This window comes from Hyalella azteca, unplaced genomic scaffold (assembly GCF_000764305.2).
Source record: "Hyalella azteca isolate HAZT.00-mixed unplaced genomic scaffold, Hazt_2.0.2 contig12546, whole genome shotgun sequence".
Classification (NCBI taxonomy): domain Eukaryota; kingdom Metazoa; phylum Arthropoda; class Malacostraca; order Amphipoda; family Hyalellidae; genus Hyalella; species Hyalella azteca.
Window position 1 is genome coordinate 86,339 of NW_025942502.1, and position 12,542 is coordinate 98,880.

At 41.0% G+C, this 12,542-nt stretch overlaps 1 protein-coding gene across 1 annotated transcript in view; it reads left to right on the forward strand.

The window, feature by feature from the left end:
- LOC108680565 (nuclear receptor corepressor 1) overlaps positions 1 to 4,620 on the forward strand; it is a 34,970-nt gene extending 30,350 nt beyond the window's left edge. The window contains exons 7-12 of the mRNA XM_047883293.1: positions 10 to 78; positions 728 to 907; positions 1,517 to 1,702; positions 1,978 to 2,813; positions 3,597 to 3,677; positions 4,428 to 4,620. Of these exons, the coding sequence (XP_047739249.1) occupies positions 10 to 78; positions 728 to 907; positions 1,517 to 1,702; positions 1,978 to 2,813; positions 3,597 to 3,677; positions 4,428 to 4,620 (1,545 nt within the window). The remainder of the gene's footprint in view (positions 1 to 9; positions 79 to 727; positions 908 to 1,516; positions 1,703 to 1,977; positions 2,814 to 3,596; positions 3,678 to 4,427) is intronic.
- Positions 4,621 to 12,542: the final 7,922 nt, after the last annotated feature.

Consider the following 12,542-nt stretch of genomic DNA (forward strand, 5'->3'; position numbering starts at 1 on the left):
CTTGTGCAGAAAAAAGCGGAAGAGGCGCACAAGGAGATGGCTAAAATCAACTGCCCCATGGACGGTCCATCGTTTTTGGTGAGTGCGCTACAGTCGCCGAGTTTAATTTCCTGTCTCCCCGCTCTGATTATTTCTCCTTGTTTTCGCTTTCGGCAATTCCTCATTTATTTAGAGTATACCTACCGCAGGATTTATCTAGTAAGATTGTGTGTTCATTGATTTTAAGTTTTAGAACAGCGAGTCAGTGAATGTGGAGTTAGAAAGTCATAAGAGTGATGTAGATGCGTCTGAAACTTCCGGCCCCTGGACGCATTTACGCATGTATCTTCAACTTATGTTTAGGTTTTGTTGGTTATCGAGATATTTATGTTCTAATTTATTTGGACTTGTTGTCATTGTAGCAAATATCCTCCTATTAACGTCATTGTAGCAAATATCCTGTTATTAACTACATATATCCATTTTTTCGACTCGGTTTAAATATCTCTAATCGTTGGACTTTGTATTCTCTGACTAACGCCACATACTTTTAGAATCGTGAAATTGTTCAATTCATTCATTGTCTACAATTGTATATTTATGTTACTAAATTGTATTTATTTTGTTCTAATGATTATGTTATCTTGACAGCGTAGTTGAGTATTATTTAATCCCTAACATTTTGTTTCTGTACTCGACATTTAGCATTGGCTGTCATGACATTAAAATGAATTATTCGTACGTACAGCCGCTGTACCACCAGCCCTCCGACACCCGTAATTACGAGAGCAACAAGAGAATATTTTACAACGGTGGCCTTAAAGCCAAGATCATCCAGCACGTGAAGAAGGAGGCGCTAGAGAGGCGAACCAGAATAGAGAAAATCACCGCCACTTACAGCAAACTGCGCACTGAATGGCTCAAAAAGGTAACATAACATAACCAATCAGGTAACATTGCAAATTATTACTATTTATTTCTTCAATTTCACGGGATTTTGCTGGTCAATATTTGCCCTTAAAAAATGAGCGTTTATGCCCTCTAAATTAGTTGTATTATTTTTCTTTTGTATAAATTTTCTGGTAAGCTAGTTAATTGGATTTTAAAATTGACGTCAAGCCATGAAGTTTAGTTTTCATACTGGGCCAAGGAAGAAATAGCGCGAGTACTTTAACCAGGAATTGCTCGACTATGGGGATTATCTATACTAAGTACTATTGCTTATCTATAAGGCAACATTGGTTGCGAGATGAGTGCAATTCACAACTCTGATGCCAGGTCGAGAAACTGCTCGACCATGTATTATTGCTTATCTAATATCTATACTATCTACTATTTTCTTATCTATAAGGTAACATTGTTAGCGAAACGATTACCATTTATCTCCCTGATGCCAGGTGGAGAAAGAGGAGAACAGCAAGAAGCACCGAGAAAAGCTATACAATGTACTATATGCTTATCTATTCTATGTACTACTTGCTTATCTATAAGGCAACATTGGTTGCGAGATGAGTACAATTTACCACTCTTATGCCAGGTGGAGAAAGAGGAGAACAGCAAGAAGCACCGCGAGAAGATGAGTCGCAACAGAGAGCTGTTCGAGAAAGTGTTCAATGAGCTGCGCAAGCAGAGGGAAGACCGAGAGCGCTTCACGAGGGTGGGAGCGAGGGTTAAAAGTGATGCTGAGATGGAGGAGATCATGGACGGCCTTCAGGAGCAAGAGGTACATAAATGTTGTTAACTTCACATGGTTTGTGTCTTGATTAGTACGTATTGTTAAAGTTACGGTACCTTCTTGGAAACATGACATGCAAGTTATGCTAGTGAGATTCGCACCTATACCTGCTCAAAACACGCATGTTGTCCAAGTTGATTTTAAATTAATAATTCTCTTTATAGGTAGAGATTCTGTAATATTGAGTTATGACTGATTGTCAATATTAAATTAATATATATATAATGCAAATATAAAATAATTAAATTAAATATTATTCGCAGAACGAGGAGAAGAAGATGCGGTCGTACGCCGTGATCCCTCCCATTCTGCTGGACGCGGTGCGCCGCAACTATCGCTTCGAGTGCAGGAACGGCTTGATCGCTGACCCCGTGGCGGGGTACAAGGAGCACAAGAACTGCAACACCTGGTCTGAGCAGGAGAAGGATATTTTTCGTGAGAAATACCTGCAGCATCCTAAGAACTTTGTGCTCATTGCTTCATATCTCGAGAAAAAGACCGTAGCTAATTGTATCTACTACTATTATAGTACTAAAAAGAAAGAGAACTACAAAGCTCAAGTCAAGAGAAGAATAAGAAAACCTCGAGCAACCAAGGGATCGGCGGCTGCTCCATCACAGACGGGCGTGTTGGAGGTCGTGGGGCTCAATTCTACAGGCGTGACCACGCGAGGTTCTGTGGCTGCGTTACAGAAGGAACAGCAACAGAGTGGAAGACCTGAGGCATGTTCAGCGCCCAATTCCCCGCCTCCTCCACCAGTTTCTTCTTCCTCTGTTTCTTCTCGGACTCTGAACAGCTCATCTCCTGCACCTACAACCGGGGACGTTAGGATGGCTGTTTCTTCTGCCACTCCCACCACACAGGCCAATACAGGAGCTTTATCCTCTGGCGATTCCAGTTTATCCACGTCATCCCATTGTGACTCCACCAACTCCCCTAACGCTGTGTCCCTACCAGCGTCTGATGTACCCCCGTCCTCGAGCGTCACCCCAGCGGTGGCCGCGTCTTCTCCCCAGCAGAACGGCGACTTTGACAGCAAGACGTCCTCGCTCCTCAGCTCCAGCGCTGAGGCCCCCACAACTGAAATCAAGGAGTCAAGGTTGGCTACTATATCGTCGTTATAACATTCTTCCTTGCATTTCCATTATAGTTAATATCTTAAATTTATATTAACCATATCGTATGATTACCTGGTACCGCTCCTGAGCTCCAGCGCTGAGGCACCCTACAACTGAACTCAAGGAGTCAAGGTTGGCCAATTATTACACTACTACACTAACATTCTTCTTTGTATTTCCATGAGGCTTAATATCTTTAATTTATATTAACCATATAGTATGATCACCCATCTTGTCGTTAGCCCCCACAACTGAAATCAAGGAGTTAAGGTTGGCTACTATATCGTCGCTATTACTCTAACATTCTTCCTTGCATTTTCATTACATTTAATATCTTTAATTTCTATTAACCATATCGTATGATTGCCCATCTTGTTAATTTTTGAGGGCGTGTAAGTTTGGTGAGCAATTTGAAAATTGTAGGTCGATGTATGCTGGAAATTGAGTTGATTAACACTAAGAAGACTGCTGCTGCATCCGCTTTTGGTCCTGATGTTAACTAGATTAAATGATTGAATCGCATTGACAATATCGTACACAAATTTTTAAGTGCCTCTTGTTTTGCGTTGATTTGTTCTTTTTGCAATGAACTAGAAAATGTAATAAAAAATATTTAATCGATATAATATTGATTTTATATTTTAGATTATTTATTTTAAAAATAGAAAAGTATCCAAGAATCTTGCATATTATGAAATCTTTATTATTCGGCAGCCGACCGGGAATGGTCTCAGGTTAAATAACTTTAACATTTTGACTTACAGAACTGAAGGCTCTGAGTCAGCGGCCACCGACACGTCGAGCCACCAGCTGCTCACCAAGACCTCCACCAACAACAACAAAGCGTCACTCCCGCGGTGGCCGCGTCTTCTCCCCAGCAGAACGGCGACTTTGACAGCAAGACGTCCTCGCTCCTCAGCTCCAGCGCTGAGGCCCCTACAACTGAAATCAAGGAGTCAAGGTTGGCCAATTATTACACTATTACACTAACATTCTTCCTTGTATTTCCACAAGATTCAAGATCTTTAATTTATATTAACCATATCGTATGATCACCCATCTTGTCGTTAGCCCCCACAACTGAACTCAAGCAGTCCAGGTTGGCTGATATATCGTAGCTATTACACTAACATTCTTCCTTGTATTTCCATGAGGCTTAATATCTTTAATTTATATTAACCATATCTTATGATCACCCATCTTGTCGTTAGTTTTTGAGGGCATGTAAGTTTGGTGAGCAATTAGAAACTTGTATGTCGCTGTGTGCTGGAAGTGAAGTTGATTAGCACTAAGAAGACTGCTGCATCAGCATTTGGTCTTGATGTTGACTTGATTAAATAATTAAATCTCAATGACAGAATGTCGTACATATATTTTACTATGCCTCTTGATTTGCGTTGATTTGCTCCTTTTGCGATAAACTCTTAACGATTGGTAGAAAATATTTATACTATGTATAAAATATTGATTTTTTTAGAATATTTATTTATAAATAACAAAGTACCTAAGAATGTTGCATATCTTGAAATTGTTATTATTCGGCTGCCGACCGGGAATGGTCTCTGGTTAAATAACTGTAACATTTTGACTTACAGAACTGAAGGCTCCGAGTCAGCGGCCACCGACACGTCGAGCCACCAGCTGCTCACCAAGGCCTCCACCAACAACAACAATAACACCAACAACAACAACAACAACAATACTAACTCCACTTCCGTTGCCGACTCCAGTGACGAAGAAGATCTCTCAGAGGCGGGCGGTGAGTATGCATTGCTTGCTAATAAATAACATCTCAATGTATTCATCGTCTTGATTTATAGGCGCTTCTGACGGTCATTTCTGTCGCGAGTGCGGCCAGTGTTTCCAGCACTGCATTAGTTCTGAACGCTTTTTAGTTGATACGTTGAAATAAATAGGTTATAATACGTAGTGTGTTCCCTGCGTGGTTGGTTTTCACTGTTTCGAGGATATAACTGTTTCGGTGTTACTTCCTTTACCGTCTTGCACATTTGATTTAACGTCGTGTTTGTTCAGCGGACTGCGTAACATTTTTATGTAAGTAATGACATATCGTAATTTACGGGAAAACATTTTATTGCTTAGTTGTTGCCGCCATTTATTTTACTACCGTCGGCAGCTGGTATTGCGCAATGAAATGATACCTACAACCAGACATTTAAGCAGTGAAAGGTCAGTATGTCCTAGGAGATTTATTCACTTCTTTGTATTTCTGTTATTTAGCAATTTGATAGTAGATGCTCTTGACATGCACCCGTTTAATTTAATGTTTGAATGTCTGCTGTTAACCTGACGAGTGCGAGTTTCTGCGAAACTGAAATGAAACTCGTGTTCATTTCAAACAAATTCATTCTCGAAATGGACTAGATATTTTGCAGGACTCTGCTTGAGGTTTTCAAACACACCAAAAACGTTGCTTTACCTACTTCAAAAATCTCTTGACATTTCCTTCTGTAATTATCACCTCTTCATTAGACAAATCAAACTCATCAGTTTTATCCTGGATTTTTTTTTTGTTTTTATTGATATGATGTTGACTCGCTCGAATGATTAAATTTTGGCACTTCTTCGAGTCTCGTATAAGCATCATGTATATATTCTTAGGGATTACCTTCTACTTCAACCTCAGATCATTTAACCGACTTGGTTTCTGCCGCGCAAACTTCACGCGTGAAGGGTATTGAAACGCCAAAGCTCTTCCAAGAATCTCTTTTATAGATTGTTTATTGAAAATATTTCGCCGTCTTATTTTCTGCCGCTTAGTTTATTCAACATTCTCGAGCATTTTAACCCGCCGAAGTTAAAATTCCGAGCTTGACTTTTAAAAATGAATTTTAGAATTAATATTCCTAAGTTCCACTGAGCGTGATGAATCGATCACGATGCGAAGTTATTCATTACCGCAGACTTCCAACTGCATTATCTCAATATTTTTATTACGGCTACTTTGTCAATTATTGTCAGACGAATCTACTGCAGTTGCTGTAGAATTGATCCCCTCGTTTACTTCACTACTTTGTTCGCCATGACAAAGTTTTCTGTGCTTGTGTACGAAGTAATAACTAGGGAACTTTGAGCCGCAAGTCTTGCACGGAAAATATTGTACGTTAAGATCCAGCGCCGATCTCGTTGAGCCGTCGGTCATGTAACCTGTGCTTTGTGGTCTTGTGGAACAGTCTTCTGTTTGAAGCCTGCGACAATCCGTCCGTCCAACTACGTCTTCACATTCTATCAACTTCAGATCAACATCCCTCGATTGTATTTTAGATGCCGGGGCATCAATTTCAGTGGCGTTGCATATATTTTCAGCGTCTTTTGCTTCATTAACTGCGACATTTGGTTTAGTTGTTAACTTATTTTCTTCTACTTCTTTAATAAGCTCTTGACTTCCGAGGTTTGGTCCTGTGTGATTGTCGTGGTGTAACTTTTGTTCATCCATGCCATGGATTTGTCGGTGCGGGGATAATGTTTGAGCGCGCTGCTGCTGCTCAGTTGACATCGCGGCCCTGGAGATGGGGCCGCCTTTGGCCTCTAATCCTGCATTCACGGTTCGGGGCTGCACCTCCACTGTGATGGGGTTGATGTGTCGCCTCATGTGCTTCTGTGTCGGGATCATGGGTTGAATAGTATTCAATTAGACTAGAAATTTAAAAGCAAAGGAAATGACACAAAAGTTCGTCATATCTATACAGAAAACGTTTCGGAGTCCAGCCAAATCGTCAGTTTGAAGATTGCTGAATGTTTGCACTGACGATTTAGCTGGACTCCGAAACGTTTTCTATATGGATATGACGAACTTTCGTGGAATTTTCTTTGCTTTTAAATTTCTAGTTGATTTGCGATTCAAGTCAAAACAATTAATTATTCAATTAGGTGCAAATATGAGGGTGAAAGTGAGGAGTCTTCCGTAGCACTCATTGCACTATCGTAAAATTTAGATTCTTTACAGCAATATTTTATTACTATTGGCGAATAATCATTTTAATTGAGTTCTGACGAACATTGCAGACATAATGCTTAACTCATGTTTTTAAAAGGAAATTCACGTAGTCTGACCTGGTAGCAGTAGTGGCTCTTGAAGGTATGGTTGCAGTAGACGCAGTGGTAGGTAGTGACCGCCACTTGCTGCTGGCCATGAGACCGCTTCATGCATGCGCCCGTCTTCCTCTCCGCCCGACCTTGTGACCCTAGCGCCGTCTCGTCCCATGGGTCCAGATCATCCACGATGATCTCCGCGTCAGAGTCTACCTCGTCCATACTCTGCGCCGCGTATCACTCGATTGCACTCCAATTATAACTTGTCACTATTATATCAACCATTTTAAGATTCTAAATGCGTTTGAAAGATACGAAATGCGATCGTTTGGTTCGTTAGGAACTTAGATTTTTAATTGCCATGGGAAGTTTTCATAACGAACTGGGGCCATACTTTCAAAATTCTCTAAGTGAACGTAAGTACTTACGCTCTAATTTCTTGTCTATGATTGGTGGATTTTGCTTGAAAGGCTGTCAATGATTGGCTGATGAACTTACGAATCCTTTAACTTTTTTCGAAAGTATGGCCCCAGATTATATTTACAAGATCTGTTAATTAGCATAGATTTTAATTACTCACATTGCCTGCGAAAGCTTTGTTGAGTACCCGCTCGAAAAAGACGGGACCGTCACACGCAGCGATGTCGAGACCGAGCACCTGCAGGCTTGCCGCGTCACCGCCTCCTGACTTTCGTCTTTTACCGGCCGTGTTTCCCTGCCGGGGTTGCTGCCCCTCGTACTGGGTTGTAGAGGACTGTTGGTGGGAGCTGTGGCTGCTGCTGTGGTGGTGGTGGTAGTGCAGGTGGTGATGCAGCTTCACAAACGATGCTGCCAACATGAAAACACGATTTGCGCATTTATATCGAAATGTGCTGGCACTCAACTGAGGGGTCAAATGTAACGTAACATTTATCTTTCATTGTTTGCGCGTTTACATCGAAATGTGGGCTGCGGCACTCAACTGAAGGAAAAAGGTGACGTCAAAGTTTATTTTAATCGTATTACATGTTTAATTCCAGATGTGTTGTTGATTATGACGCTGCTCTTACCTTGATGCAGTGCTGGGTATTTGTGGGGCGCATAGTAGTATGGGTGATGCTGGTGCACCGGCACTTGTGACAGTAGCGTCGCTCCGGGCACAGTGGATGCCGTCATGTTTCCTTCTCTGAGCAAAGGTTTTTGGTAGAAGCCGCGTCTTAGGAGGTCATCGTGCTGCTGTGGCTGCCCTGCCACGCACGCGCCCCTCAACACGACCCTCGTGGGAGTAGGTCTTAGAATCACGGTCGGCCGTGGGTCCAACGTCACCTCGACATTTTCCGCGGTTGTTGTGCCTGTTACATGCGATAGACATCTCCATTTGTCATCGTTTTGTTTTATTGAGTTGATATCATCGCTTTTTCGCAGAGATTCGCTCTGTAAAAAAGACGCAATTTCTCCGTCAGCTTGCGGATCCGCCGAAAATTGGTTTTCGCTGGAGGTATTTGTTCCATCCAACCCGTGTATGATTTCGTCTCTGTTAGAAATATCACCGTTGCTTGTGCTGCGTGCAAGCGGTACAAATTTTTTTGTTGGATAGCTTGGCAATGTGCGTGATGCTTCAGTTTCACGTGGCAAAAGGATACGATTCTCTTCATACATGATAACCTCTTGAACATCTGCAAACTCTTCATCCTTCACAGTGTTACACTTGCGAAATGCTGCGTTCCATATTCCTCTGTCTGGTTCATCTTCGTTTACTAGACGGTCATCTTTGTTGAACTCGTCATGAATTGTAACCCGAGTTTCATCAGGTACTTCATTTACCGCTTTAATTTCGTCTGTTGGCATATCTATGTCGACATTTTCAACGACTGACCTGCTTTTGGAGACTAGATTGCAATTAGTTTCTTGATGCTCCTCTGAAGGTTGTTTTAGTGAAGTGTGTCCAGTTGTTCGGTTTGATTTCCCGTTGGATGTATTATAGCCCGTTGCTTTACTCAGCACGCTCGGTAAGCCGAAAACCTTGGCTGCCAGCATCATCTGTCGGTCAAGAATGTCTATTACTGAAACTTGGTTTAATTGTTAATATATTTTCTTTTACTTCTTTAACAAGCTTTTGACTTCTGAGGTTTTGTCCTGTGTGAGTGTCGTGGTCAGTCTCGAGAGGTAGCGTTGCGTGATTAGCAATTAATCGTGTAAGAAATCAACGTTTAATTGGTAAATAATTATAACGAAATTTGTATCTATGAAATTTAAATCCTATAATTTATATTCTATAATTTCCGGTTATATAACGAATTAGAGATTCATCGCGTGTGAGCATTAGCATCCTCCAAAAAATCCTCAATTAACAAACAAGATTTACTAAAAAATTAGCTCAGTTGTATGATATAAGAATAGCTCAAAAAACCAAACCTGCAAAGCAGCAGCGTGCTGGGTGTCCGGTGGCAGTTGATCCTTGAAGAGGCACTGCAACATCGCCGCGAAGCCGTTGCTTTTGATCCCGGCACTAAACTGTTCTTCGTGATCATCGCAACTGCCAGTGGAACAAATGTTCGCTGTTATCGAGGCTTCACTTGCATTCACGTCCATCACGCTGCTGCTTGTTCACTATATTGCTGCCCTTGCCACACCGCCCACACTCCTGAAGAACGCAGGTTCTCTGACGATGTGATGAAGCGTATCCTTGATGCGTCAGTATCCGAGTACTCGGCTCGAAATCGTATGGTATTTATTGTGGTCTGGTTCTTCGTCTTTGACTTTTCGTCTTGATTAATTAGATTTGTCGTAGATTTGGAGCTTTGACAACCATATTCTATATGGGACACTTATCTAAATGTTCGACATCTAAACGAGATTAAAAGCCTTATTAAGAGTAAGATTTCGAACTGGCCATTCAAATAAAGTTTGTCAATTCTTACGAGGATTGCAGCAACAGAACTGAAAGTCAACAATTGAAGTATATTAACACGCTTTTTCAGTTAACTGACGCTCATCCTTATAATTCATGTTAAAAAAGTCACGAGAAGTCGTACCTGAGTTCGCTGGACTTCGATTGTGGTCCCTGATGACTGCGGTATTGAGAGACTGAGCACTTCTGATGTCAGTGGAGCAAACTATGGAAGCTCATTTTGATTGCGCTAAATTTCATGAATTATTTTAGCAGAATTTTGTGAAGAAAGGCATACTTTGTGATGTCACAGCTATTTTTTTTGAGTTAATTGCAGGCTTGTTTTATTCAAATCTCTTACGTTCTGTGAATTTACTCAAACTTAATAAGCTTCTTGCGATGTTGCGTTAACGTTCGTTTTCGCACACAGTAAGCAGTAATAATTACTCCCAACACTGTGATTATTTGCAAAACCATAAAAACAGTACATAACCTTATAGCTCGAGCCTCCGTGGTGATGTGCGATGCGATCATAGCTGCTTGTGCCTTATATATAGCCGCGTGTAGCTCCTCCTTCTGCTGCTGCTCTCGACGCGACGCTCTGCATGCAGTGCTGCTGTTTACATGCCCCCCGGCCAGGGTGAAGGGCTTGCTCCGGGGACCTGCAAAAATACATTAATGAGCCACTCGCTTAGGCGCACTTTTCCGGGGCTTGCTTCGAAGAGATTTAATGTTTTTTCCGTAACTGATTTGTTATGATAACTGCAAAAATCCTTTAATGATCGAGCCACTCGCTTAGGCGCACTTTTCCGGGGCTTGCTTCGAAGAGATTTAATGATTTTTTTCCGTCGCTGATTAGTTATGATAACTGCAAAAATCCATTAATGAGCCACTCGATTAGGCGCACTTTTCCGGGGCTTGCATCGAAGAGATTTACTGATTTTTTTCCGTAACTGATTTGTTATGATAACTGAGTAGGTACTTAACGGCTCTCTAATGCTAACTCCATGAAAACTTCGAGCAGCTTCAACGCGCGCCATTTTCTTAGCTTTTAATCGATACAGTTTCCATTGTTGTAACATAATAAAAGCTTCCGACGAGTTTTGATAAATAGCGCTAAATTTTTGCTTGCATAAAGTTTTGCTGTAAGGGTGCATTTAATCTTGTTAATATTTTATAACTAAAGCGTCCACACTATGAAAAATGGTATGCACATTAGTTGAATTTTAACATTTCAAGTCCAACTATATTTATTGAAACATTTCAGAACGAAATAAAAAGTACGAGATTGACTTATGTTATCAAATTGTACGAGCTCTCTTTTTCCAAAAGAAAGACCCGTGGTTGGTCGGACTTAATCGTCTTAATGGAGTTGACTTAGATACCTCAATGCTGAGCTCGTCTTATATAGGCTGTTTCCGAAACAATCTCGACATAATGTAATTGGTTCTTGTCTACCAAAATTATTGAAGTATTGGTGATTGTACTGCTTCATTCGGGATACTATTTTATTGTATGACATTGTTCTAACCGGGATTAGTTGTAGTACACCCATGTTCGTAAGTGCTTAAAGTCAATGAAAAAAATTAAGATAAAATGAAAAATCCAATAAAGAGATATTCTACCTGGAATTAGGGACCATGTATGATGTCGACAGTCGACACCTAGATTCATTTGGGAAATCTCAGATTTTAATAACATCTATTTAGTTATTAGCTGTTTTCTAATTTATGTTCTCGTTCAGTCGCCATGGTTTTGTTGAGTATCTATAAACGTTATAAGTTTTAATTCTGGCACATATCCGACGTTGCCATTCGATTAATTCAAAGACCGATCAAGAGCTTTCACTCGATATGGCAACATTTTTATCGCTTCTGATTAATTATGCATAAACCTAACTAAAAGTAACTGAAAATACTTAGTCACTAGCTGTAATTCATTGTTCACTGCACGTCTCGTTACGCACGCGTGTATTTGCACTAATTACTTACTCTAAATGGTAACATTTTTATAGCTTCTGATTAATTATGTATAAACGTAACTAAGTGTAACTGAATATACTTAGTTACTGTAAGTCATTGTTCACTGCATGTCTCGTTACTCACGCGCGTATTTGCTCTAGACATGTTCGCTGGCCGGGACCGCAGGCGCAATGCTCCTTACAACTCGCAAGCTCTCTTGTATAATTGTGTTTGATTTAAAATGCTTGACTCCATCACTCGAATTACCTCGCCATTCTTTTTCCGGCTGCCTCCTGCTGTACTCCCTCCCCCCATCCTTGTGGTCCACGGCCCCCCTAGGCCCCTCTCCCCCCTTTGCCCATTGTAATCAATTAGCTGCCTGAATCTGTGCCGCGGAATCAGTGCGCATCAGAAGCTCCTCTTGAGCTTCTCGTTTTCCATGAAATTCTGCAATGCAATCGTTTTTAGCGCATTTCTTCATTTATGAATAAAATGCACTATTGTGCTCGCCATGTCCGTCCGTCTGTCCGTCTGTCTGTCCGTCCGTGACTTCACGTTTTCGTCGACGAGAAAATGCGCTCTCTGTCACTCACTGCAGTGAGTATACTGAGTTATATTTTTTATATGTCATTCGGAAGCGTCTTGCGCCTCACCTGTGAGCCTATTTTATTAGGTTCAATTCGCATTTAAAGTAGCTACTGCTGTTCTTTTTTTTAGCCCGGTTTTCTGTAATTATCAGTTGAATAGCAAGGTTTCGCCTACGTTCCAATTATTGAGTTATAGAAAATTTTGGCGAGATCCCTTCAACTTTTCTAATTCCTATCAAC